Source organism: Apteryx mantelli, unplaced genomic scaffold (genome assembly GCF_036417845.1).
Source record: "Apteryx mantelli isolate bAptMan1 unplaced genomic scaffold, bAptMan1.hap1 HAP1_SCAFFOLD_337, whole genome shotgun sequence".
Classification (NCBI taxonomy): domain Eukaryota; kingdom Metazoa; phylum Chordata; class Aves; order Apterygiformes; family Apterygidae; genus Apteryx; species Apteryx mantelli.
In genome coordinates this window covers 8,940-35,935 of record NW_027118690.1, presented here as the reverse complement: position 1 = coordinate 35,935, position 26,996 = coordinate 8,940, and the positions used below count along the sequence as shown (strand labels likewise).

Genomic DNA, 26,996 nt, shown 5'->3' with positions numbered 1-26,996 from the left:
AGGAGACATGGACAACTCCTGACTGGAAGGCGGTGGAGGGGGGAGATACAGGGGAGGGACTATCCACCACCTTACAGAGCATCGTGTTAAAGCACGTGACTGGTGGGTTAAAACTGTTCTCACGGGAAACTACACCTCCTAGCGCTCCAGTGCCGCCATCCAGCCTTTACCCGCCACAGGAGAAGATAAGCAGGGCCCCATCTCCCCCACGCGCGCGACCCGCCTCACGGGCCATCAGCGCCACCCACGCGCCCCAGCTTTCAGGTCCTGCGCACCAGAGCCGTCGAAACACCCAAAGGCAAGCGGGTGCCACCCTCCTGCCCTGCTCTGAAGACGCTTCGTGCTGGAAAAACACGAAGTACCTGGGACCAGAACTGCTGCTCACCAGGGGCCCCCCAGCGTCCCACGGCGGCAGCCGCCGCCGACGCTCATCGCGTTAAGCCCTAAAAGACTGTGCGCGCCGCCGGGCCGCCCCCGCGGCAGCCACCGGCGGCACTGGCAGGCCAGGCCCGGCCGCCGGCTCAGGGCGCAGCCGGGCCGGGGCCGGGGCTGGGGCTCAGCTCGGCTCGGCTCGGCTCGGCTCGGCTCGGCTCGGCTCGGCTCGGCTCGGCTCGGCTCGGCTCGGCTCGGCTCGGCTCGGCCCGGCCCGCCCGGGGCCGCGCGAGCCACTGCGCCCCCCGCCGCCGTGACACAGGGCCGCAGTGCGCAGGCGTCACCCCCCCCAAGACCCTCTGTGCTACAGCGCTTCTCTCTATGGTTAGGAGGCCAACCTTTCCCTCCACGAGCCCGCTCGGTGGGGGCTCTCTATGGTGAAAACGAAAGAGCCTCTTTCCGCTCCCATCCGCGGCACTCTTTGCAAGTTCCACCTACTCTATGGTAGGAGCCTCTCTCTATAGACCGTTACCTCCTCTCTATGGACTTTTCTTTTGGCCGCTCTTGCCCTCTCCATGCTTTCAGGTGCCCGGCCCGGCTAAGCCCCACTCTATGGTGTGCGGCGCTCTGCCCGGCACTACCCCTCTATGGTGTGCGGCGCTCTGTACGACAGCCTCCCAGTTCTTTATGGCGGCCTGGGTTGGGCAGCGCCTTCTCCAGCCGCCTACGGTGGGGGCGCTCTGCCCCTCCGCACGCTGCCTGCTGTGCGCGGCGCCCGGCCCGACAGCCTAGGCACAATAGACAGTTTCTCATGCAGAGAGCTCTCTATGGTGGGCGGCGCTCTGCCCGGAGCAGCCCTCTCTCTATGGTCGGGCCCCGCCTCGGGGCGGGCCGCGCCGCCGTCGGGGCGCGGAGCCGCTCGCCGCGGTGTCCCGGCGCCGGCGGCTGCCAGGTGGGTCCCTCCCTCCCATCCCCCGGTGCCGGCCCGCCGCAGCGCCCGGCGGAGCCCGCTCCCGGCGCGGCACGAGGGCCCGGCCCCGCGGCGGGAGCCAGCCTCGGCCCCGGGCCCGGCCGGGCCTTCCCGGCGGTGGCGGGGCCGCGCCGGGAGCCGGCCCGCAGCGGCCGCCGGCGCCTGCGGGGAGCCCCGGGGCCGCGCTGGAGCCCTTGCGGGGCTCGGGCCCAGCCGGGCGGTGCAGGAGGGGGCCTGGGGGCGCCCGGAGTCTCCGGGAGCCGGCCCAGCCCAGGGACGGGCGCGACGCGGCTCATCGCGGTTGTTCTTCGCTCCTCTTCCCCGCACGGCCGCTAAAACCACTGGCCCGGCAGGCGCTCCGTTTTGCCTTCAGTGCACAGCCCTTTCCTTACCCTCAAAATGCTAATCCTTAAGGCCCCTTCCAAAGCCTCCTCTGATGAAGAGTTTAGCCCCAGTCTCCGTGGGTTTGGAGCACGGTAAAACTGTTCACGTAGAAGCTGTGAACGTGGGCTACATCGCAGCTGCTCTGCTGCTCTTCTGGAGTTGGACCTGGAGGAGTGCTGTGTGTACCGTTTGGTGTGGAGACCCGTGGGAGCTGCTGGAGTTCTTGTCCAGGTTGTTCTGCACGTTAGCAGAAGGACTGAAGGAACGGGAGAGGTTGCTCCCTGTCTCCCTCAGCTCTCTGGGGTGGTTTTAACACAATCTTGCTGTCAAACTAGATATGGCCATGCTTGCTTGTTGCTCTGGACCTTACTTGCTAGCCTGGGTTTTGGGGATGAGCTTTGGACTTGGAACTTTCCGAACAGTTGGGTGAATGCAGGCAAGGCTACTTTCTGAGCTAATAGATAACTGTTGATATGTAAAATGGGTTGGCTGGACAAGCAGTTGTTGGTGCGTATCTGGCTTATACGGCTTTTAATTAAATGGGCAGTTTTCTCCAGATAATTTCAGCCAAGTGATTGCTGTGGAGAGGTAGTGAAGATCTAACAAGACTTCTCTAGTCTGCTTCCACACTGCTTAAATCCAAAATAATGTTATTTTTCAAACACAGAGAACACCATTCCTGCAGGTGTGACCAGGACTTGTGGACAGTTCTCTGTGTAGGACAGGTCTGGTGGAGAGAGACATTTCTTCCTCCCCTCTCTGGAGCAAGTTGTACCATTGGCAAGGAGGGATGCTGGGGTGGGTGCACTGGGTTGGTGAGGGACAAATGCTCTCTCTGATGGTGCCCTCCTCGATGTGACCAATTCCAGCGACTGCACTTGTTACAAAGCTGTAATGGAAGTAGTCTCTGTTGGCACAATGGGAAAGGAGCTGTTCCTCCCTGTTTGTGCTGTCTTTCACCTGCGCAAGGCAGCGTTAAGTAATGCTGAGCACACCCCAGGATTGAACATGGCCAGCATCTGAGAGAAGCAACCTTGTCTAGGGAAGGGGAGCTTACAATCTCGAACAAGCCATGTTTCAGCATGCGTGCCCTTCCCAGCACCAGCCAGGGCTGCTGGTGTGCGGTGCCCTGATTGAACTTCTCCTGGGTTGTTTCTGATAAGGGAACTGTACCAGAAACTGAGAATAGAGTGCGAAATGTAAATTATTTTTTTTTGTATTTAAAAGATCTGCAAGACCCTTATTAAGAGCTTTCAGTTCCTTGGGTAGCATCGACTTCCTGAAGTATGTGCAGCAGTAAAGTTATAAAAAGCTTTCAAGCAATGTTTTTGGCCCTGTAGATGCAGGTGATGGGAAGATGAACCAGGCAAAAACTGTGAACTCATGAAGCCACAACGGTTTGTAATTTTGGAGCGCCCTGGACATGTTTGAAGCTTAGCTCTGTCTTTCCCTCACCTTCGGCCTATGCTAGCACATTCTCAGGTAACATTAGTTGACCCAGAGTTCAGACAGGTATTAAGATGTCAGATGCCTTTAATCTGTGAATCAAAGTTTGCAGCCATGTATGTCTCAAGGGTAGTTCACGGGCAGAGTAGTTCTCTCTCCCTCCCTGGTAGGTGGCCATCCCTCCCTTCCCTGGAGAGCCGGCTGGCCCTGCTCAGCCTGGGCAGGACTGAGAGCAAAGCAAATGAAGTGAAAGTAGGCTGATATAGTAAGAGAAGTTTACTGCAGTAAGTATCCATGCAGGGGGCATACCAAGGGGGTCAGCTGCTTTGCTGGAAAAGGGAATTAGAGGATGGACTGTGCCTACTTCTGAACAGCTGTGCAGCCTGGGAAGAGGAAGCTTGAGGAAGATGAGGAAAATGTGAGTAAGTTTGTGGGAAGGGGGCCTGGAGTCAGGTGGCTGGTGTTAAACATTGGGTGAGCAGATAATTACCTTCGTTTCTAGGAAAATGAAATAGCTGTGAAGCTGGCAGTGTCTGTGATGTCTTTATTAGCTACTTAATTTAACTGAAAACTCTGTTGCTGGGAAGGGCTGGAAGGGAAATCTGATGGCTGAGATCTAACATTATTGTCTGCTGCAGCAGTGCAGCGTGGTGGAGGCTGGAGTCTTTCTCAGCAGGGGATAACTGCTCTGCCTCTTGTGTCTTTTGTAATTAATAGGTAAGCCATGTGAACTTGGGTCTTTAAACCCTTAGCTCCACCAACAAACAAGCGTTCCTGTATTCGAGATGCCTGTCATCCCAGGGGACTGAGGAGCTCTTGGCCTGCCACTGGGGTTTTGTCACCTGGGTTACCTTAGTTCTCTCATCTAATACCGGTGCAGCCCTCTCAAGGCAGCAGCTCCTTCTCAGCCTTTACAGCGATCCTCGTTTTATCAGTGTTATCTTCATTCAAATAGTGGCACTGCTTGATATTTGGGTACATTTTCTAAAGCTGATAGCAGTGTCAGATTAAAAATAAGCTGTAGTCAGGAGACCAGCAGGAAGCGTGTCCCTGTCTGGGATTCGCAGACAAAGTACTGCTCAAGCTACCTTGAAGAATAGTTTATTTTCTCTTTCTCTCTCTCTTTTTTCTTTTTTTTTTGGTAGCTTATGTTTAAGGCTTGCTGAGCTACTGAAATCTTCATGTTTCTTATCTTTGTAGGTCATGGATCAGAAACCTCTGTTTTAGCTGGATGCTGATAGCAAAGAAAAAGGATGAATGAGTGTAAGCCAGTCAATGTTTTGAAATAATAAAAAATACTTGTATTTTTCAATTGGCAAATAAGAAAAAAGTCTGAAAAACAGGCTGGATATGCTCTCACAGAGTGGTGAGACGTGTCTGTCCACAGCATTAACTGTTACAGCATCAGAGCAGCTTTCCTAACACTGGCAGACCAGTATCTGCATGTTCTTGGAAGGTCTTTGCTTGGAGCTGGATTAAAGACCACAGATTTTTGTAGTTTCTCTTTCTGTATATACTTTTACTGATTAAAATGTTTGGATAGTAATTTTTTCAGCTCAATATATTTTTTTTCTTGCTCAAAGTGGGAATTGTGGCTTTTTATCAAAGAGCTTAAATAGTGTTGTTTACTGCAAATGCATCTTGTATCATCAGTGAGACAAGCTGCTGAAGGGTGAGGGGGAAGTCTTCTGGACAGACAAACCCTTCATGAGGCCCACTCTTCCTTCCTCTTCCTCTCACAGCATGTTGCTTTTCTTTATTGTCTCTTACGGTATTCTTAAAATCACAATATATTTGAATTTTCTCCATTTCCCTCCTGCGCCTGCTGCTCTGTTTCTCCTGTTCACCCTGTCACCTCTGTCGTGGGTTCTGTAGATGCTCCTGTTTTTCACTCATCATATTGTGGACTACTGGATAAGATGAGCCATGCATAAGATGTATTCTTGTATTATATCTACATGGGATTTAGTCTTGCCTCAACAGAGGGGCAGGATTGATGAGTGAAGCTCTCTCCTATCTCAAAGTCCACTTGAGTTTACCTGAAGGGCAGTTTAGTGTCGCCATCTTCTTGCCTCCTCTTTTTGAATTTCAAGGGAAATTTTGTCTTGGAGCCTCTCGCAGCTGCTGCATTTCATTGGTGTCTAGGTAAGCTGTGTGAAAGTGTAAAGGTAAGGTAAATATGAGGACTGGGAGGAAGAGGTAACTTCAGTTAACTAATTCTAGCCAGGAGAGAGCTGTTAGCTTTGATTATTCAAGAACAAAGGCAAAATGTAAATCCTATCTAAGTATATAGATTTTAGGTTTTCAGCTCCTTTTAGTTTTAGTATCTCTTGGAAAGATGTAGCTTAAGGGTTTGCTGTGAACTGTTTATTGTGATGCCTGTCTCCAGCAAGAGCAGCAGAAAAGCAAGAGTTCTCATTGATTAGATTAAATAGCCAGGTCACTTGCATTACCTGTGTTTATTCTCTGGCAGATTTTGCTATTGGAAGAGGAGGGAGATAAAAGGAACATGTGCAGACAGAGATAACTACTTCTAGAGCTGCCCAAGGCAGTGGCCACTCTCTAAATGGGTTTGTAGATGAGCTTTTCTTATCAGTTCTGTGTCATGTACAGTCGTGTGTGTGTAGATATCAGACGTGTATGCAAACAAGCTTGCTTGGCTCCCCCTCTCTCACTCTCTTCCCCCCCCATCTCTCTTTTTGTTGAATTTATGGTATCCTTAAAAGGTCCAAAAGCCAAAATGGACTGACTTTTCATTCATCCGTCTTTCATTTTGCAAATCAAATGTTGTTTTTATGGACAAAAGGGTTTGCATGAATATGCAAAAAGCCTGGTGCTAGACCAGATCCCATATGTGGGCTTTTCTGACCATCTGTGGCTTGACTTCAGGAAGGATGTTAACCAGAGCCCAGCTTTTTGTCAGGCCATGTGCATTTAACAGCAAAATAAAATGAAGCCAACTTTCTTCTCTAAAAAGCATGTCAAGCAGAGCAGGGATATACATATATATATGTATAAATATGTATACATACATATCTATATATTTACATAGCAAATCTGTGGGTGTTTTAGCTGTATCTCTTAGAGTGATGGGTTTACTCTTGTGTAATACATAAGAACTGATATTAAATATGGAAGTACATCTTGTTGACAAAATCATCTTATCCAAAATGAGTGAATTCTGCATCTGTCTGGTAATCCAGTCTTGTATGAAAACAAAGCTAAGGAGCAGTATTTCTAAATGGTTCTAGATAGCCTTAAGCTTTGTGAGTGATAACACTCATTCAATGAGTTAAATCATTCATATTTATCTGGTTGCTAAAAATGCTATATATGAATGATTTAACTATATTACTAATATAACTATATATAACTAATATAACTATATAACTAATAATTACTAATATAACCATATTGCACAGGCTGGCTTTGTAAACCCATAATAATCAACTCATGGTTTTCTGCAGGTGCTCTTGCAGATTTGCTTCATGGAGTTTTTATTAAGTTTCTGTATCAAATTTGGCTAATTCTTTTTTCCTGTACTATACCTATAAGTTTTCAGTGCTCTGGGTGTTTGGAAAGCATTCTCCCAGAGCTTAGCATTGGCACAACTAAATCCTAAATTGTTTCTACAAAAACTGATGTTCCTGCTGGCTAGAGACCACCAAAGAGAAAAGCAGATTTTTTTTTTTTGTCTGTCTTCAGATTCACTGTAATTCTGGCTAAAGCTACATAAGTTCTTCAGTGACCCAGTTTCTCTGCCTGTAGTGAGAACGCCATAGTCTTTCAGGATGTCAGCAGCTCAGTCAGCATCTATAAAGATTTTTACAGGCTTCATAGCAGTATTTGAAGTGTGAAGTCAGTCATGTCAGCAGAAATCTCAGTTACTGCAGGTGCTAGGCGGTGAGCAAGGAGCTTCCAGTGCCCCCGCTCCTGGTATGAGGAGTTAAACATCAGCTTCTGATCTGAAACCAGCAGGTCTGCAGAACAGCCCGATCCCCTGCAGCCTGCTGCGGAGGAATTACTGCGTTTTTAGCAACCACGGAAACTGGAGCCTTCTGACTTGAAATTCTTCTGTAGCTCTAAAACTGTAAAGGACTCGTACGCGGCGTGTGGCTTAGCACCTTGCAGAGCTCTATACTGCTGATATACCTGCATCTTAATCTCCAACCACATTCTTTTTGTAAAAGTTTTTCCATTTTTTTCTTAGGGCTGGCAGCTGTCAGTCTGTATTTTTCTTTCTCCTTAGCAGACTGACACCTCTGTGCTGATTTTATTCTTACCAGCGTTTGGGATCTCTGCGCTAAGTAGACTATGAAGTAGAGAGGTAGGTGGGACAGACAAGACACTAGTGTCCATAACCTTCAGATAAGAAAATGAAGTTCACAGAACTAGAATAAGAAGTTCTTTCTATGCCTGCATCTCATTCAGTGATACTGTTTTTCTGTGTATGCCAGAATAAAGCACTGTTAAAATCCTGCTGGGTTTAGACCTGACCTCCAGAATCTAATAAACATGACAGGGCATTTAAAGTGTAGCTTCGTATCTTAAAACTTGTAGAGATTTTGCCCTTGCTCTTTGTACTGAAGAATCATTACAAATCTCACTCTAGAAATCACTTTCTAATCTCTAATTTAAGACTAACTATTGCTGATTTCTCTTCCATGCCCATCATGTCCTTCAGCATAAGAAGAGAACTTCCTCCTTCTCACTATTTTACATGCTTTCCTAGATCTGACCTAATTACTGGATTCCTCGAGTTTTTATTTCTCTAACCAAGGTCACTGTTCTCTGCTTTCCCTGATCACTTTAGCACTGTCCAGGAATGGTGAATTCAGATTGGGATGGGCAGAGAGGGGACAAGACTTGCAGCCAGATAAGGTCTTGTCAGCATTTTGCACAATAACACTGAATACACAGCTGTCTGTTCTGGAAATGCTTTGCCTGATAAATCCTCGGATCTCATTTGTTTCTTCTCAGGACCATTTTCTGTCTGTGGATTGTATCAGTCACAAAATAAGCAACACACCCTTGTCTCTCTTCTCCACCTTTTCCCAACTAACATGCTTGGATTGGATTAGCTTGTTTGTTTAAAAAAAACCTCATTGACCCTCTGATCATTAATTCCCTGTTACTTCCATTGCACGCAGTTCTTGAGGGCAGCCAATTTTCACTTGCAACTTTGTGGTCCTCCTGGTTATTGATGATGTCTGCAAAAATGTCTGCTGCAGCTGATCTAAATGAGAGTGAAGCACCCAGTTTTGTGGCTCTGGCTGCTTAGTCAGCGTGGGTTACAGGCACTGGAAAAATCTTGGCAACGTGTCTCATTGCATTCCCATTAGGAGGAGGTCAAAGTGGTTCTGTTACTCAGACGTGGCATTAAAGGTGTCTAATATGAGATTCTCCAAAGCTGCATTGCGTTTAGTAATTTTCATGTCCAAAAGGTGCTTGGGAGATAGGTGACTTGCTACTCTGGCCAGACTGCCTGTCACCGTGCTCATTTCTCTTCTTTCTCTTCAACGGACTTGTTCTCACTTGCCTCTTTTGTCAGTAAATTACAAATTGTGCAGGACAATACCAGCTTTCCCATAAGTGTTTTCAGTGTCTCATGTAAAAGAGTGCTGGGATCGAGACCTGGATACGATGTAGTAATACAACTGAGTCACCTCGTTCTTTCCCCTCTCTCTTGGACACTCAGGATGTGGTGCTGGAGGCTGACAGGTCTGTTCAACGTGCCGTGCCGGCTGAGTAGAAGCACTAGCCATCGCTCAGCGTGGCTGCCCGGGTACAGAAAGATCTTCTCTGCTGCTGCAGCTCGCTGGCATCACACTGCCCCAGAGTCTCTGAATTGTGTCTGGCAGTTACACGGTGATCACCTAGGTAGGTGTGTATGTGTGTGTCTGCTTTTGAGTCTGGGGAGAGGAGAAAGGTGTGTGTGTGTGTGCGCATGCGTATGTGGTTTGGGGTTTTTTTTTGGGGAGGTTGTTTTTTTTCCCCCTGTGTTTCCCAGTAGTGATTCTCTTGTGAAATGACCTGTGTTTGCCACCAGTGCAAAAGAAGAATGCGTGTTAGAGTCTGTGTTTTATGTTTTCTTTGGGAATTCCCATGGGCAGGACAGAGCAGGCTTCTCCTCCAGCAGTAAATGTTTCAGGACAAATGAGGCAATGCTAAATCAGAATCAAACCAAGGGATTCCTGAACTCTAATTGTGTCTGTACCTTGTCCTGTCAGTCAGCAGTTTTCTGTGCAATGCTCAGGCCGTGACTCGCAGATGGGATGGCTAATCTGATGTGTCCCCAGCTCTCTGCCTTGCTCTAGTTGTGAAGTGACTTCAGAAATACCCAAGTGTCCCAGGCAAACCAAAGTCAGTACAGGCTTTCCTTAAAACACTGATCTGTGAAATGCAGAGCAGGTTTGCAAGCAGCCCAGCTGGATGGCATGAGCAGTGGGAGGTAAGAGGGCACGGAAGCCTTTTCAGTGCAAATCATACCCCTCTGTGAGATTACTTAAGAAATGAGCAAGGCGGTTAAGTGTTTAAGTGTGAAGCAAACCAGCAAGTCAGCTGTAAATGTTGTCTAATGATAATTTCAGTCCTTTCTTTTTTGGAGGAAAGTTAACAACTGAGGCACATGTTTTACCATGGCCTGTTTGGTACCTGCACATATCCAGTATCTTCCTGGATAATATCTGCTGAGGAGATATTGGTAGCCTAAGGAAGTCCTTTATAAGCATATATCTAAAGGGAGTTGCTCAGTGTTGTATCGAACACAGGGGCCCAACTCTGAGCAGGACTAGAGCAGGAAGGGCTCTCCTATTGCCTGTGCTGGCTCTGACACACTTCCGAAGGGCTTGGGTATTCCTAAATTGTCCCAGGATGGAAGAAAGAGGAGAGACTACAGGCCCAGCTAAACAGCTATTAGGGCTTGGTGTCAAGGTCTAAATGATATCTGTAACGTTCGTATAGTTTGGATGTTGGTATGATTATGTGGTTGATTCTTCCTGTGCTGGGGTCTAAAACTACATGGAGGCAGAGACCTTGTTATGCAGAGCAGTTGCTAGACAGTTCTGAATTTACTGCTTACTGAAAAGAGAAGATAGACATAGGTATGTGACCAGCGTGTTTTCAGCTGCCCTGCTTCCCACTGTGGGATGAGATTGCCTATAAACTTGGTGGCAGGGGAGACCATGGCGAGACCACTGACAGCCAAGCGTTCTACGAAATCCCTGCCACTTCAGGTATTTGGCCTGGTCTTCGTAACAGGATGAACTAGCTTAATTTGTGCAAAGAGGGGTTAAGTCTAACAAACTCTGCGTTGCTTGTAAGTGAAATTGTAACTTGTGGGCTCTCAGCTTCAGTTCTTTGTCTTGTTATTTCTCACTGTTGAGATCAATGAGTCTGTCATTCTTTCCCAGAGCTCAGATATGCGAACACGCTGATGCGCTTTGATTTTGTTTGGCTGCGGGACCACTGCCGTTCAGCTTCCTGCTACAATACCAAGACTAACCAGCGCAGCTTGGATACAGCTAGCGTGGACCTGGGCATCAAACCCAAGGCTGTCCGAGTGGATGAGACCACACTCTTCCTCACATGTAAGTAGCAAAATGCCTGTACTCTGGGAGTTTTGTGGAGCACCAGTCCTGGTCGGAGGGAGTCTTGTTAGTGGATCCCACCCTTAAGCTTGCTGAGAGAGAACAGCCTTATCTCTAGATCAGTAGCTGTTTTGGGAAGAGACCTAGCTGTAAGCAGATCTTAAACAGTGCTGTTTTGAGCAGTGCCGTTATTGTAAACGTGCCTCAGTCTTATATTTGTGTCTGTTTTCTTCCCCCTGTGCCCCATTCTGGGTAGAGATATTTCTATCTTCAATGTCTGGGTAGTTTATCGGTTTGTTTGAAAAAGGCAGCAATGCAGATAGCGAACAGATCAGTCAAGAAATGGTTGGTTTTCTTAACCCTGTCCTCCTTGAACTGGTGTCCCTGATCAGAATTCACATCATCTGTCTTTTTTCCTTTGTTTCGAGCTGCCTTCTTCCTTCTGCTGTGAGGAATGATTGTATGCTTCCTTCTTTTGAAGTTCAGTAGTTTATTTATAATTATGGGCTTGTCTTTGAGTGCTTTACCTCTCTGTGGAGTCTTGTCACTAGAAAACAAAACCACTACCACTGAAGCTGAAACACTTAACTCTGGATTTGGAATTGTAACAATGGCAGTATTTTTAGGGCTTATAGCCTTAACCAGATAATATCGCTATGTTGTGTGGCAGGGTGCAAAAAGACTGTCACTAGGCAAAATTAAAAGGGTGAGGACTTTCCTAGACTGATGGTTACAATGGCCATGATCTCAGGCTGTTCATTATGACCCCAGTGACTGAAACCCTTCTCCTTTGTCAAAGGGCCGGATGGGCATGTGACACGGTATGGGCTGGAGTGGCTGGTGAAGAACAGCTACGAGGGGCAGAAGCAGCAGGTCATGCATCCACGGATTCTCTGGAATGCAGAAATCTACAAGCAATCCCAGATCCCATCCATCGACTGTCGGAGTTTCCTGGAGACAGACGAGGGGCTGAAGGAGTTCCTGCAAAACTTCCTGTTATATGGGATTGCTTTTGTAGAAAATGTCACTCCTACCAAAGAGGACACAGAAATCTTAGCAGAGAGGATCAGCTTGATTAGGTAAACAGGGGCGCCCCAAGAAAGCCACTGGCAGCTCTCTAGGAGAGCCATCAAGAGTGGACTTCTGTTTCGCTCTTGTTTGGAAAGATACTGTCCTCGCATCCTGTACATTATGCAGTGTGAGTTGGTTTGCAAAGAAAGGGTCTGGACCTCATACTGTCTCTGGCCAGTCCATTTGAACTGAGATGGAGTATTGCGCTGTGGGATCTGACCTCTTAGGAGGAGGACCTCATAGGATGACATTTGTGGAAACGGGACTATGCATAGAAAAGAGTGACTGAAGGAAGTGGCCTGTCTGGGAAGACTTGAGCTTTGCAAGGGCAGACATTTCCTGTTATGATTTGAAAGGTTAGGAGGGCAGCCCTGGCCCTGGGAGCCAGGGAGATCAAAAATAACTTCTAGCTCTCACTGAAGAAAAATATTGGTTTCTTCTGTGATTGTTTAAAACGTACCAACAGCATGGCAAGCCTGGTTTTGAGTTTCACGTTTCCTCCAAGCCACAGAAACAGTTTAACTTGCCTTGGGCCTTTAGAAGAGGAGGGATTTTTATTAATGAATAGCCCCCCCAAAAAAGAAATGAGGGGCTCCAGGGTGTGTCCAGCCAGCTCTTTTCTCCAGATACTGACCCTCATCCTGTAGCCTCCAAGTGCTGTTTATTCCTCACAGATCCTTGTCTTCTGTCTGCTTCCTTCCCTGCACCTTGTAGGAGGATGTGAGTGAAAGCTGAGGATCCTAAGAACAGAAACGGGGAACATTAGGCACCTTAGGGGTGGGCACAAGGAAGGGGAACCTTCTTGGTACTCTGGTAACTCCTAATGTCACTCAGTGGTTTCCTTGATTTGGCTGGGCTAATGTTCAGTGTGGAAAGATGATCTGTATGTTCTGAGGAGAATGGAGACTCATTGCCATCAGTCTTAACACAGAGGAGAGGGAGGAATTGAATGCCAGAGGAGGCCTTAGAAGCACCATCTCTTGACATTACAACGTGATTTTTGTTAAGTTGGCGTGTTGTGCGGTTATAATTTACTGCGTGTGTATTCTACATAGGATGGAAGAGAATAACCTCGGATGCCAGAGAGGATCTGTTTTACTGCCACAATAATCCCTACAGCAATTGGTGATAACTGCCCGCCTCTTTTGTAGGGAGACCATTTATGGTAGAATGTGGTACTTTACCTCTGACTTCTCTCGGGGAGACACCGCCTACACCAAGCTGGCTCTGGATCGTCACACTGACACTACCTACTTCCAGGAGCCCTGCGGGTATGTGCTTTTACTGGTTTGCAAGAGTGATTCACAGTGCTGCGGTTTCTAGCAGCAGTAGCTTAATTGTCTCTAGCATCACTGATAAGATCTACCAGTCGCACAGTAATTCTGGATCCTGTTTGATTCCTGTAGAGCAGTGTATTCTGTAGATCACTTTTTCCTATGCTTTTAACTTCTAGTTCTTCCAGAATGCAGGCTAAAAAGGACTTGGTTGCTAGATAGCTGGCTTCTTGTTTCTACTGCTGGGGTGTAAGTAGCCTTTATAGCCGCAGAGGAGTCTCAGTTATGTAGTCATTTTTATGCTATCCTTTTAATGTTTATTCAACAATCTCTTCTGAAATCGCCCTCCTCAGTCTCCTAGGTGACACATAGCCTTGGTCTTCACAGAAATAAGCAGTTGTTTTGTTTGGGGTACAGATGGCAGTCACAGCTCTAACGGGCACAGCTCTTCCTGCAGCAAGTGCCCCTTGTCAGCTGTTACACAAAGTTGCTGCAGAAGTTTGCTTAACCTTAATGGTGCTGACTTGGGGGACGCCCTCCTCACCCGCTTCAGCACCATCTGTTCTACTGGCTGAGCAGTTGCCTCCAGGGAAGGAGGGAGACTAGGTCACGTTGGCACGGCCCTGCAGTCGCTGTCTTTCTGCCCTCCCAAACTTTATGAATGGTATTGACTTATGTGCTGTCTTCATGTATGCTCTGTGTAATCACTCCACTTCAGTCGAACTGGTTGGGATTTGCTTTTTGGCAGCGGTGCAGCCCTGTAGCTAGTTAGAAACCAGGCTACTCCAGCCCTTCAACGTCCACACTTGTCTGTGTTTTTAAAGGTTGTATCTATGGCATTGCTGTGAGTGAACAGCTAACTATTTGCAGACCCCGTGTGCTTTGATGGCCTGTGCAGTGCTACCTGCTTGGCTGGCTGACTTTAGGAATTTTCTCACAAAATCTACCCCAAACTGAGTAAGAAAATCATTGGCAATAAAAGCCCGTTTGAAGGTTGAAGTTCTGATTACACTGCTCAGCTAATGAGCTCTGTAGTTCCTCTACTATTTTTTACCTCTCTTTTCCATGTGGAGTTTCCCCTTCTTTCAGATAGGTGTATTCTTATCTGCAGCTGGCCAAAGTGTATCAAGCAACGGCAATGGGGACTGCTAGCAGGACTAACTGTTAGTGCTTGCAGTCCTGCAGAACTGTACTTGTGTGGGAAGAACATGAGTTTCTGGTTTTCCTGAGCCCCCATCTCTGCCAGAAAGCTCCTTTTCCCAGGCAGTTTCAGAAAACTTGCTTCTGAAATACTTGAAACAGTATTTGATCTGCTTCTAAAGGAAATGAAGTGGCTTTCAAGCAAGAGATGTTCATTTGAATGTCTTCTTTCCCCCACCACTTTGGCTGAAATCAGCCAAATCTTCCAAGGCTCAAAGAAACTAAATTACTGCAAAGGGTGGAGGAAAGAAACTCCCGCAGAACTGCCCAAGGTATGGGGAAGACTGCAGTGCTACATTACTCATCAAGCACCAAAGAATCCTCCTTCGGAAGATACCTTTTCAGTGCCCCAGACTGCAGGAAGAGGCTATCATCTTTGAGGCACAGTATGACGAAGGCTTGGGCGTCCTTTGCTCCACCACTCATGGACTGACTTGCTAAAGCTGTTCTGAAACTACTGTGGGTATGAGGGATGGATAAAGCCCAGGTGAAAGAGTGCAGGCCCAAGCAAGGCTGGATCTGGGAGGTCCTGCCACATCATTTGCCGTGTGACCGGGTTAGGAGGCTCCAAAGGGAGGTCAGGAGATAAAGGTGTCCCAGAGTGTCCTGTCTGGTTATCTGACAAGTGAAATTGCTACCTTGTGAAAACTGGCAGTAGGTGGCTCAATGCAACTGCTGGGCATTTGTCTCTAACAGTATAACATCTGGCACACTTGGGTGAAAGGAAAGAAGGAGGTTCTTCAGAAACATAACAGAAGGGCGCAAGTTGTTTAGCTGTGCTGGACAGCTTCTCACGAAGTATCAAGGGGAGGGATGTCCCTGTATGCTTCTCACCCGGTACTCCTCTGCTCCAGGCTTGCCAAGGGGTCTTTAACATGTGCCTCTGGGGAATTCTTCTGACTTCCTGGAGGAGACCATTGTAGAGATGCCTCTACATGAGGGTTGCCCTGGACTCCGCCTGTGGTTGCTGCAGATTTCGTTAGTATCAGTATTGCCTGGCCCAAGGGAAGGGCTTTGTGCCTCTAATTAGACTCTTAGAATGCAGTGGTGGGAGACTTCAGGGAAAATGCACCCATTTCTCAAGTGGAGCCATAGATTTGCATTCCCTGTACTTCCAGAGTTTCTTTAACGCTCCTCTTGTTCTGAGATGTTCTAGGGAGGTTAGTTTTGTGCTTTTGACCCTCTACATCCTGCTGCCTAGATGGATTTGTGTGCCACAGGCCCAATCCTGCACAACTGGAAGTCTCCAAGACTCAAGTCACTTGATTTGGGAGGCAGTAAGATTCAGCCCTCTCTTCAGAAGGCCATTCTGGCTGGGCTGGGCTTACCCAGGAACTGGGAGAGTATGAACTTCATCCCTCTCCAAAAAAAACAAACAACAACAACAGCCTTGGGGATTGTTTTCCTCGTATCACTCTGGGAATAATTTGTAATACCTCAGAGTAGCTTGATCCTGACAGAAATTTCTGTAGTAACTCAGTACTGTAGCATCTCAGTCCTGGTCGTAACCCTGACTGACTGCCCCTCGTTCCTGTTTGAAAGCAAGTAAAATTAATCTTGGAGTTATGGAAAGCGATTGTTCTGAAGAAGATTGAGTAGTTTTTTGCACTAGGCATTAACTCTAACAGCCCCTCGTAATCTAAGCATGTAAAGCAATTTAGCTTGTTCTGTGTCCAGGCCAACTCTTGGTGAGAGAAGCTGCGTAGCCGCCAACCCATGGGTTAGCCAGCCCTGCCAAGGGGCAGCGTGTACTAATGCAGTGCCATACCCAAGCTGATCATGCTGTCTGGCTTCTAGACCAGCAGGCGGTTCAACTTTGGGCAGGTATTGGGATGTTCTGAGGACTTGGATGTGTATCTGTTTGTGTAGACCTGCCCTAAGCAAAATGCCTGTGACTGGGCTTGAAGAAAGAGCAGGTACAACCGTTTGCATCTGGGCTGTCTCTGTTTCCTGGCAGGTCTTGGTGAAATGAAAGGTCCTACAAAAGAGAGTCTGTCACAACTGGCAGAGAGGGGTGAGCCATCCATCTACCTCTGTTGTGACCTGTAGGTACTGCATTCTCTCCACGGGACAGAGAGCCAACAGGTTTTCTCTTGTGCTTTCACCCACGCAGCATCCAAGTGTTTCACTGCCTCAAGCATGAAGGGACAGGTGGGCGGACGCTGCTGGTGGATGGTTTCTACGCAGCGGACCAGGTTCTCCAGCAAGCCCCCGATCAATTTGAGCTGCTCAGCAAGGTGCCGTTGAAGCATGAGTATGTTGAGAACGTGGGAGGCTGTCACAACCACATGATCGGAGTCGGGCCAGTCCTCAATGTCTATCCCTGGAACAACGAGCTTTATCTGATCAGGTAATGTGAATGCGAGGCTTTTTGTTTATGGGGAAGAGAGACATTAGTGGTTTTCCAGAAAATATCCATGTACTTCTGAGGGAGAGGGTCAGAAATGACAAAAACACCCTGCAGTTCCTCCTGGACTGTATGTTGCTGCTTTTGAGGAAGAGACAATCACCAACACAGAAACAGGTGTCACTGCTGAGTTTTGATTTTGCTCCTGTCATCCTCCCTTCTGCTCTCTGCCACACAGAAGGGCTTAGACTTCTGCCATCTTGCCTCTACCACAAGCTGTGGCCAAGGTTTCTGTCTGAAAAAGCACAGCTGACTAGAAGAGGTGTGCGTGTCATGCTGCTGTCCTGTGTGGTGGTCTCAGCCACTTCTGTTTCCTTCTGCTGCACACCATATCTCGGACACTCTCGCACATGAGTGCTCCGTGCTGACAGCTGGGAGGGTGTCCACTCAGGGGGGCAGCTCCAGAGACTCTTAGAGCCTCTCTCTGCTCAGTTGGTCAAAAGAGCTTGAATCTGTCCAAGCTAGGAGACTGTTGCATTAAAACACAGCATGCATTCTGTGTAATAGCGATACCCTTAGATCTGGGTATGAGCAAATGCCCGCCTGGCTGTTGGCCATCTGGGCCTCCTTAGGCACACGCTGTGTGACCTAGGCCCGATCCTGCCCTATTTGAAGTCTCCAAGGTTCACGCCACTTTATTTGAGAGGTGGTAAGATTCAGCTGTCTTCTCAAAAAGTCTCTCTGGAAACTAGCCTGGCATACAAGTAACTGGGAGAGTGCAAGCTGGTCCCTCTCCAAAGGAAGCTTGGTCTGTTTTCTGAAGCTCTGGCTTGACTTAGAGCAGGAGGCTGTCCGGCACTCTGCTCTTCTTCTGCACAATGATCAGTCATGTTCACTGCTGCATCTGTAGCACCAGCTAGTGTAAGTTGCTGGCACCTTAATGGGTTATTGGTTGACAAGAGTGCAAGCTGCTGGATTGTGTGGGCTCCAGTTCTCTTGGGGAGAGAAGTTTTTAGTACCGTGAGTTAGTGAGAAGGGTTAAGGGCAGGGTTTCCCAAACCAAGAATGTATACCTCTCGCCAGCCTACAGGTCACTGACAATTCCACGTCCTGTGTTTTTTTGCTGCTTTTTTTTTCTCCACCACTGAGAAGGACAGTGCAGGGCATTCTTCCATCAAAAACCAGCAAGAATTGTTTTATACTTGACCGTAAACTCCTCCTGGCTCAAATGCTGTGTAATCTCCTTCCAGTCCTGTACTCACAGCAGAACCTCCCTAGTTCTCTCTGGAGCCTCCCTTAAAATCCTGGCTGATCCTACAGGCTCCCAGTGTTCCCTCCAATACTTGTCTGTGCTGTGCTCGTGGAGCCACATGGATGGTCTCTTCTCTCGTCTTTGCTTCTAGATACAATAACTACGACCGTGCAGTCATCAACACAGTGCCTTATGATGTTGCGCATCGCTGGTACACTGCTCATCGCACGCTCACCACAGAACTCAGAAGGCCGGAAAACGAGCTGTGGGTCAAGCTAAAGCCAGGCAAGGTAGGACTTGGGGTTGGGAGGCCTATGTGTGTTCGGTACAGGGAGGGAGGCAGGGTGCTCCATTGGTTGTGCAAGGCTGTTGCCGCTGGACTGGGGTTGGGCTAAGGCTAATACTTCAGGCAAGTTCCCTGTGCTGCAGTACCCCTCTTTTACAGCTGTTTTAAGGTGCTTTGTATTACAGTACTGGCATCTGTTGTGTGTATTCTCACTGCCATGAAAGGATATGAGCTTCCAGTCAAGGTAAAAATAATTAGTTCAAAATCAGTCTCAGAGGAAAGTTAGCCAAGAGTGGGAGAGAGGAGTAAGATCTTTCCGGTCAGTGAAATGAAGACCCTCAAAAGCGAAGAGACTGGGAGAACTTAATGTTGAGCCTCTGACTTTTTCCAGAAGTAGAAAAGCTGCCTTCTTTTTTATTTTTATTTATTTATTTTTTTTACGAATACGTGAAGGGCACATGAGAACAGCTGGATTTATTTCTGTTCTGAGGCTGTATTTGAACCTTTCCATTGCCAATGAATCACAAGAGACCTAGACTCCCTTTGCTGTCCCAGAAATGTTACAGGTGCCTTAGCCACATCCTTGTGATTGAAAGGAAAAAAAAAGCCTGGCCTGGATTTGAAAGGCTGGTGCTGGATGCAGGTTTGGAGGAGGTTGAAGAACTAGGGCTGCAGTGATGGCTTCTTCCTTCAGCTGTACTTGCTTGAAAGGGGTTTTATTCCTGTAGGGTCTTGATTCAGTCTGAACCCAGAGCCCCCAAAATGAAAAAGTCCAGCAGGGAAGATGATCACATCAAAGAGCCCCTAGAGCCTCCCTGTTCTCAAGGATGCCTGGGGGAGAAGTGATGGCACAGCCCAAGAAAGGGAACAGTGACGTTTTAAGGCTGACGATGGGCAGTTTCTGTTGCTGGTGAACTGTAGCTCAGCGTCTCCAGCAGAAAAGCAGAGTGCTCTCTGCAAGTGTTGAGGAAGGAGGGCCACGCACGCAGTGATGTATCCCCTACTTGCCCTTTCAGTCTCAGGGGGTCTCTAGCTGCAGGACCTGTCTTGTCAGAGGGAGTATCTGAGTCTGTTTGCTCTCACCCTCCCCTCAAACTTGGCATATCGCTCTGAGTGCAATGGTTGTCCCTGTTTTGACAGCCTTTTCTCTTCCCATGCAGGCTCTGTTCATAGATAACTGGCGTGTCCTGCATGGACGGGAAGCGTTCACGGGATATCGCCAGCTCTGTGGCTGCTACCTGACAAGAGATGATGTGCTGAACACTGCGCGCTTACTGGGACTGCAAGCTTAGCCCAAACTACCTGCTGTGGAGAGGCAGCAAAACTTCGAGCACCACTGTGCTGGTGCATTACCGCAACAAAAACGTTGTGCATACCTCAAACACCTCCACCCTCTCCAAGCAGTTCTCTGTGCCTAGTCAGGAGAGGGAGTAGGTGGAAGCCAAAGGTTATGGGAAGTTTATGTGACTGTATTCTGCCTTTGACAGAGCACGGACTGCTTTTGTTGTCCATACGCCATGCCTGGTCTTTCTACCCGGCCCAGCCTGACTCAGCTCTGCTAAGTCAGAGTTAATCACACTGTGGAGAAGTCTTCCCAGCACGTGCTGCTGTGAAGCACTCCTCTAATCAAGTGCCTTCAGGGTTTGAAATCTTTGGATTTTTCCCTGTTGTTCAGTCTTTTTGTCAGCTGGCATTTCCAGGTTGGGCATAGTAACACAGAACGGCTTTTTCTGGAGTCTTGCCTTACCCTAGGTTGGACTTTATCCCTTCTAGACAAAATGAGAATCTGTTATCCCTATTTGAAAAGATGAAAATGCTGCTCTTCTACCTGAGGAGTATTGGTGTATTTCAGTGATTTCCTTCTTAAACACCCTGCATACCCCTGTAACAGTCACTGATACAAGCCATGGTACTTGAGGGATGGCCTGGCCAAAGAAGCTGGTATGGTTGGGATGTCTCTGAAGAGGTTCAGGCTGGAAGGAAAAGGGGAAGTGGTGAGGTCTGAATGGTGGGAAGGAGAGCTGGCTGTGTTAAATGAGGACTGTGTTTCCCACGTTTATGTCCAGTGTCCTTCTGCCTGTTGTACCGTGCTGTCATCAAGGGTGAAGGCTCAACTGCTTCAGCGTTTGCTTACAGATTTCCCACTGTGCCGCCTCTTTCACCTTTTCTGAAGAAAGAATTTGTTTTAAAGTATCTTTACACTGGCTGCTGGCTGAGGCGGATTTTCACCAGATTTTGTTATGCAGAGGTAGTTAACACAAAAGTGCCTTTCGGCTCCAGGAAGCAGGAAGGATAAACTGGAGTGTGTGTCACAATAAAGGGCCGCAGTGTAAGGAACAAAAGGAAATCCTTTATCATTGCTAGAAACCTTTGAATTTGAGAACCAAAAGGGGATTTTAGGTCTTGTTTATTTGTCATTCTTCCTTATCTTTGAGGATGTTCACTCTCCTCTGCCTGGACCGTAAAACTGGGCTGGTCCCTGTCGCTCCTGGCTTTTCTGTTCAAGCAAGATGCTGTTACGTCTAAGGTGCAAGTGCAGTATGGATGCATATGTGCTAACCTTGCTGCCTTCATTTAATCTAAATATTGAATGTATAGATCCTAGTGGTAAGAGACACCCTTAAAAGCATCTGTTCATGTGGACTAAGCTCCCTGATATTGTCTTCTGCAGCGTTCCCTGTCTGCAGTGAGACCGCAGCAAACATCTGGAGTTGCAGGGGGTTTCTGAGGCAAGGCTTGGTGTGAAGCTGTGGATCAGTAGCTACGTGAGGAAGTGAAACAGTAGCAATGACAGCAGGTAATGCAAGCGAGATGGAGCTGGCTTCTTCTCAGGTATGTTTCCCAAGGCCTAAGAACAAGGAGCAGTTGGAGTATTGGCAGCCTCGGGCAGGAACACGGACAGGAACTTGTGTTTTCCTCTAGGCTGAGCCAATGGATTCCTCAAGCAGTCTGCAGAATACAGTATTTCTGTTATTTTCTTTATCAAAGAAAACATTTGGTTATAGATTCTCTTCATATGCCAGTTATGCCAACATAACGTGCATGTGAAAAGTTTTGTAGATCTTCCTTAATCATGTTAAAGTAGCAAAACTCTGCAGTTACATATGCAATTCCTCCTGCAGCTCAGCTCAGACACACTTGAGTTGTTTCACCCTGTGCTTTTTTGCCCCACTGTCAGCTCACAAAATGGCCTCGAGAGCCGGGGAAGGGATGGTGACAGAAACCAACCTCTGTGATAATTGACGCAGAAGGGAGCAAAGGAGCCTGATCGGTCTTTTAAAAAGCCGGGCAGTGGAACCCTGAAACTTTTTCAAAAGATTTGAATGTGTCAAGGGTTCCTGTGTTCTTCTCAACTCCTCATGCCCCCAGGATACTAGGGAATGGGAGAAAGCACTTGATACCCTTAGTTACTGATACCAGCTTTGCTGCCTTCTGCTCTGGGGATCTCCACTCCTATCAGCCGCAAGCCAGAATTCTGCCACTACTCGGAGATGGAGCATGCAGGACTGGCTAGCACAAGGGAGACCTAACCAAAGGGTATCGGCAAGAGATTGAAGTGACGTAGGTGCCTTTCTGACAAGCAGCATGGTTGGTCTAGCCCTATACACCACTGAGCAAAGTGGGTGTGCATCTGCCAAGGGCTGTGGCCTTAAGACCCCCAAATCCTCTTCTGAGCCAACTCCAGGCCCATACACTCCTCGAGGTGATTGTGTAATGCGTTTTGGGGAAGTTGTTCACCATGAATGTATAAGAAGCACCTTTCCTCATAGGTGTTATTCACTTTAACCACCCAACAGTAACATGTGGAGTGGAGAGGGTTTTGCTTAATCTTGTGCTCCACCTTTCCACACTTCTCAGGTGGACTGAATCCTAAGCAGCTTATGAGTGTCAAAAACTTATTTTTAGAAACAAGACTTCTTGGCAGTTGCCATCTCTCTGATACAGGGGTCACTGTGCCATATTATGGAGCACATTGTTTGCTGCAAAGGTCTCGGAACTGTTTTGTAATCAAGCTTTGTCAGTTCTTTCAGCCAATAAATGAGCTGCTTCCTTCTCCCTCCCTATAGTGTGGGGATCCAGTATATGTTTTTTTAAGACACTTATTTCCAAAAGTAGGGTAGGAAATGAAGTAGGTGTTAATATCTTTCAATAAATGAGCTCTAAATTAAAAAATCCAGTGGACAGATTAACCTATTTAAAGCCACCGTGAACTTTAAAATAAGTCTGTATTACCCCTCAAAAGGCGGGACAGATCAGAGGAGCACTTAATTCATGTCTCCACTGACTTCCTATACCACTAGATTTTAGAAGATTTGTGAAATATTGCCTTTACATGTTACAAGTCAATTGTTCTAAAGAGAAGGTTCTCGTTGTTCATTCTTTCACTGGCCACACGATGGCAGAAGACACAAAGAACGATGCAAAGAAGATGCAAAAGAAGATCAGGGATTGCTGTTCAAAAGCCCAGTAGGTCACTATGAACATTTCCAAAGAGCCACAGGACGTGGTCTGAATCATGAAAAATGGGGAGTAGATAGGCGAGTGGGTTCCTGTGAGGACACAGAGGGGATCTGAGGGCGCACAGAGGAGTTGAAGAATATCTGATGGTGCAAAGAGGGGAGTGGAGCTGATCTGATAGCATATGTAGGGCAACGGAGGTGGTCTGAGGGTGCACAGAGGAGAATGGAGCTGACTTGAAGGTATGAGGGGTAAGGAAACTGATCTGAGCGCTCGTGTAGGGGAATGGAGCTTGTCTGATGGCACCCAAAGTAGAAGGGTCATCTGAGGGCTCTTGGAGGACAGTGTGTGCCCTACTGACCTTGGTTTCCCTCTGTGTGCATCTGGGAGTCCCTCTGTTCCTGCCCATGTGTGTCCCAGGGACTACAGTTTGGTTCTCTTTGCTACTGTGGGCCTTCTTTTCCTATCCTTCTGTGCCCTGAACTACTCAGTTTTCTTCTGCCACATGCACCCACGGTCCTTTGGTTCCCTCCATATGCCTTCCATTAGTCCTCTGGTGCCCTCAGAGCCCTTGGCGTGGTGTTTTGTCTCCTCAGGATCACTCCCTTTGCCCTCTGGGCTGGTCAGGACTGCTTCGCCTCCTCTTGGGTGTGCGGTGGAGCCCTCAATTCATCTTTTGGTGCTCCCCAGAATCTTCTGTTTGTCTTTCAGTGCCACCAAAGTCCCTTCATTTACCTGCTGGTCCCATCAGGATCCTCCCCCGCCCCTGCCCCCAGTTTTCCCTCTGGTGTGCCCTGGTGCTTTTGGGTGAGCCTCAGCACCATCCATTTGGGGTCTTATGCCCTCAAGATCTTTCCGTTTGCTCTCTGGTGTGCCTTAGAGCTTTCTGTTTTCCTTCTGCTGTGTTTCAGAGCCCTCTGCTCACCCGCTGCTTTCAGGATTGCTCTGTTTTACCTGCTGGTGCAACCCTAGAGCCTTCTGTTCGCCTTTTGGTGCATCTCAGGGCCCTCAGTTTGCCCTTTGGTCCCTTCAGGACCTCTCCATTAGCCCTCTAGTGCATCCAGGAGTCCTTCAGAGGCCTTTAAAGTGCAGCAGAGGGAAAGCAGAGGACTTTGGAGCACCCTGAAAGGCAAATGGAGGGATTCAGAGGGCAAACAGGCAGCCCAGGGGGTGCACCAAAAGGAAAGATGAGGGATCTTGGTGCACAAAAGGGCAAAGAAGGGGTCTTGAGGGATAGGAGGGGATAAGAGAGCAAACAGAGGGCCTTGAGACACCCTGGAGGGCAAACATGTTGCCCCAGACAGCCAGGCCTGGGACTCTGTCACCTGAGGAGGGAGCGAAGCAGAAGGGACCCAGCTCCTGCTCTGTGGGATGCAGCGCGAGGCAGCGCAGCTGGCAGGAGGCAGCGATGCTGCTGCATGGGGACCTTCCCTGCCTGTCTGCAAACGAGTTCACAGCCCCAGAGTGCTTGGGTCTTTCCCCCGCCTCGCTGTCCTCCAGCATCACACCCCATCTGTTGGGCACCCTCCAACCCTGACAAGCACGGCGGGGGGACTGTGTATCAGTGCCTCGCCTCACGGCCCTGACCCAGGGCTTGCTATGTCCGTGAGAGCAAGCACGCTGCTGGACAGAGGGCACAGCTCTTCAGTCGCCCCTGCCTCCTGCCAGCAATCCTTGCTCTCCCTCTTTATCAGCTCCAGGTTCTTCTGCCTCCAGCTGCCTAGAGTTGTGGAGAGATAGGAAATGCTGAAGTGCCTCCGGACTTTTCCCACAAGCAGAGGAAGGGTAACCATGGAGGTCGCCACTCGGGCTGTGCCCGCGTTGCCTGGCCAGGTGTCCTGGGGCCTGCTGCCGGTCTCTTGGAGGGCTGCTGACGGTGCAGAGCTGCTCCCCTCCAGCCCTCCCGCACCTCGTCGCATCCCCTCAGTGGCCTGGTCCTGCTCGCCTGTCTCTCGCGCTGTCTCTTGCTCTCACAACAGTCAGAAAAAGGCCAGAAGCTCAGATTTCTGCACTCCGCCTGCACCCTCTGCAGAGCCACCAGCAGCAAGGTTGTGGCGTGGCGCCTGGGCGTTTTCTGCAGCAAATGTGCGCTGGCAGGGAACAACAAGGTGAGGGGACACCCGGCAGGTGTGACGAAGGTGGAAAGGCCAGCCAGGAGCAGACGCAGCAGTCACCAGCGGGTCGAGGGAGGTGGTCCTGCCCCTCTACTTGGCACTGGTGAGACCACACCTGGAGCGCTGCGTCTAGTGCGAGAGAGATGTGGACGTTCTGGAGCGAGTCCAGCGAAGGGCTAGTAAGATATTAAAGGGCTGGAGCATCTGTCATGCAAGGCGAGGCGGAGAGAACTGGTGTCCAACCCGTGCATTAGTTCAGGGATACATGCTGTTAAAATATTAGTTGCATTCCTCACAGCACTTTCATAAAAAATAAGCTGCCTTCATCCCATTCAATAATAATCTGGGAAAAAGAGAAGCTGGGAAAAAGGGGGGAAAAAAGGACATATCTAGTTCTCACAATCCTTCAGACAATACTTCCCTCAATTATAAACTAGACAAAGTGTCTAAAACACTTTTTTATATTAAAAAATACTTCTGCATTTGCCATACTGGAAATTTTTTTTAGCTAAGCTGGAAAACATTTACATTTTTTAGCTTTACTCCTGATTTCTTTCATTGTTGGTTACATGAAAATATAGGTGCCACTTTAATAGGTTCCTTGTTTTCATCTCTCAGGTAAGTAAATTGAAAAGGTATTAACTCAAATTTAGTTGAACTAAAAACTTTAGTTCAAACAAAAACTAAAAGGATCAGAACGACAGGAGCAGAGCTGCCACAGAAATGGAGCAATATGAATTTACAGAAAAACGAGGCTGAAGCAAGTTAATATTTGGCAAGTATCTCATTTTTCTAAAAAAGACAGAGGAAGCAAGAGAAATTCCTTACTATTAACCTCCAGTAGGAGCGGAAGAGTGGACTGCTGTTTATGGAACGTGAAATATTAAAACTAGCTTGCAGACCGCACAGTAAACCTTACAGTAGCAGTCCGTCTTGAGGAGGGGAAGTCTGGCAAGACGCTATTGATGAAATCAGGATTGCTTCCTTAGTCCGACGATATCCTAAGCAGTGTTAGCGCATTGCCTGGGGAACAGCTGAAACACTAACATCCCTTCCGTAGTCTTCCACGTGCTTAAATACTGTTTTAAAACGATCCTTGATGTTAACCAAAGCAGCGCTTACTAGCAGTTAAAAAAGGAGACCGTTTTGTTAAAAAGGGCGTAGGATCCGTACCAAAGGGAATGACTAATGTTGCCATGAAAAATTGATTCAAGGTCTTGCCAGGGCAGAAGGCTGCTCAGCTAGCTGTTCTGGCGGTTTGTGTCCTTTGTGTCCTCTATAAGGTGTTAATTTGATAAAACGAAAGACATAGATTTAAAGATATCTGTTATCTGTTATGCCCAAGCAACTTGCAGAAATGGGAAATCCAAAGACTACGGTTTTCTTTGGGAAGCAGTTGTCCAGCATGCTTTTAAAAACTTAGGGCTATTTTCACAGTTATTTGCAAAAATAGTTGGAAGTAAGAGTGCTGCTTTGTGCGCTTGAAAAAATAAAACCTGAGAACTGTATTTAAAAGTATCCTTTATGTTTAAAGCATTATATACTGTACCAACTCATCTCATTTAAATGTTATCTTTACACTTGACTGAGATTATCATAGCCACATCGATCCTGTTGAAAGCACACACAGAATAAGGCGGTTACTTCAATTATTGCCGACATGATTTACTACTGCTATCTTTTCCCAGTACAACTCACAATGAAGAACATAACGGCCACATCAAAAAAACCCTGTTTTTCCCACTGTTCATATCTACTTCCCTAACAGCAAAGTTTAGTCATGCTTTTGCAGAAGCAAAAGATAGGATATAGCAATAACCTGCCAATACAGATTGGCCGGCAAGAGGAAACGGCCTTGAACACAACTCGTTCCTACAGTTAAATTTACTGCTTATTGTTCAGAGCTGCCGTTCTGCAACGTTTCTGATGATAACCCTCTAGCCTAGACTTTGTCTGTGACTGTGCCCAGCACAAACGTATCAGAGAAAGATCCCAGTTTACTACTCGAGGCAAATCTAAGACAAGCATTCAATTAAAACAGGTCTCATTCTGATCTCTAATAGTAACAAACCTTCTTAAGCCCTGAACTCTCGTATTTATATAAACAGTCCACCCCATTTCTTAGAATTTTCCAAAGCTCTTAACATTGACATCCTGCATCCAAAACGATGGAATCCTTTTTTGACGTGTATTATTCCAGTTGAGAGCATTTGCACTGGTTCATTCATAGGTG

General features: G+C 47.7%; 1 protein-coding gene across 4 annotated transcripts; it reads left to right on the top strand.

The window, feature by feature from the left end:
• The first annotated feature begins 1,246 nt into the window (after window positions 1-1,246).
• LOC136996308 (trimethyllysine dioxygenase, mitochondrial-like) lies at window positions 1,247-26,281 on the top strand. Of its 4 annotated transcripts, XM_067317234.1 has the most exons (10): window positions 1,918-4,435; window positions 5,646-5,742; window positions 7,383-7,499; window positions 8,871-9,052; window positions 10,585-10,761; window positions 11,561-11,840; window positions 12,984-13,103; window positions 16,420-16,656; window positions 18,057-18,195; window positions 19,352-26,281. In XM_067317234.1, the coding sequence occupies exons 4-10, from the start codon at window positions 8,872-8,874 to the stop codon at window positions 19,481-19,483; spliced, it is 1,266 nt and encodes a 421-aa protein (XP_067173335.1). In that variant the 5' UTR covers window positions 1,918-4,435; window positions 5,646-5,742; window positions 7,383-7,499; window position 8,871; the 3' UTR covers window positions 19,484-26,281. The 4 variants fall into 4 exon arrangements, with proteins under 4 accessions (XP_067173337.1, XP_067173334.1, XP_067173335.1 ...); XM_067317235.1 differs by lacking the exon at window positions 7,383-7,499; XM_067317236.1 differs by lacking the exons at window positions 1,918-4,435; window positions 5,646-5,742; window positions 7,383-7,499 and adding an exon at window positions 1,247-1,324.
• The last annotated feature ends 715 nt before the right edge of the window (window positions 26,282-26,996 follow it).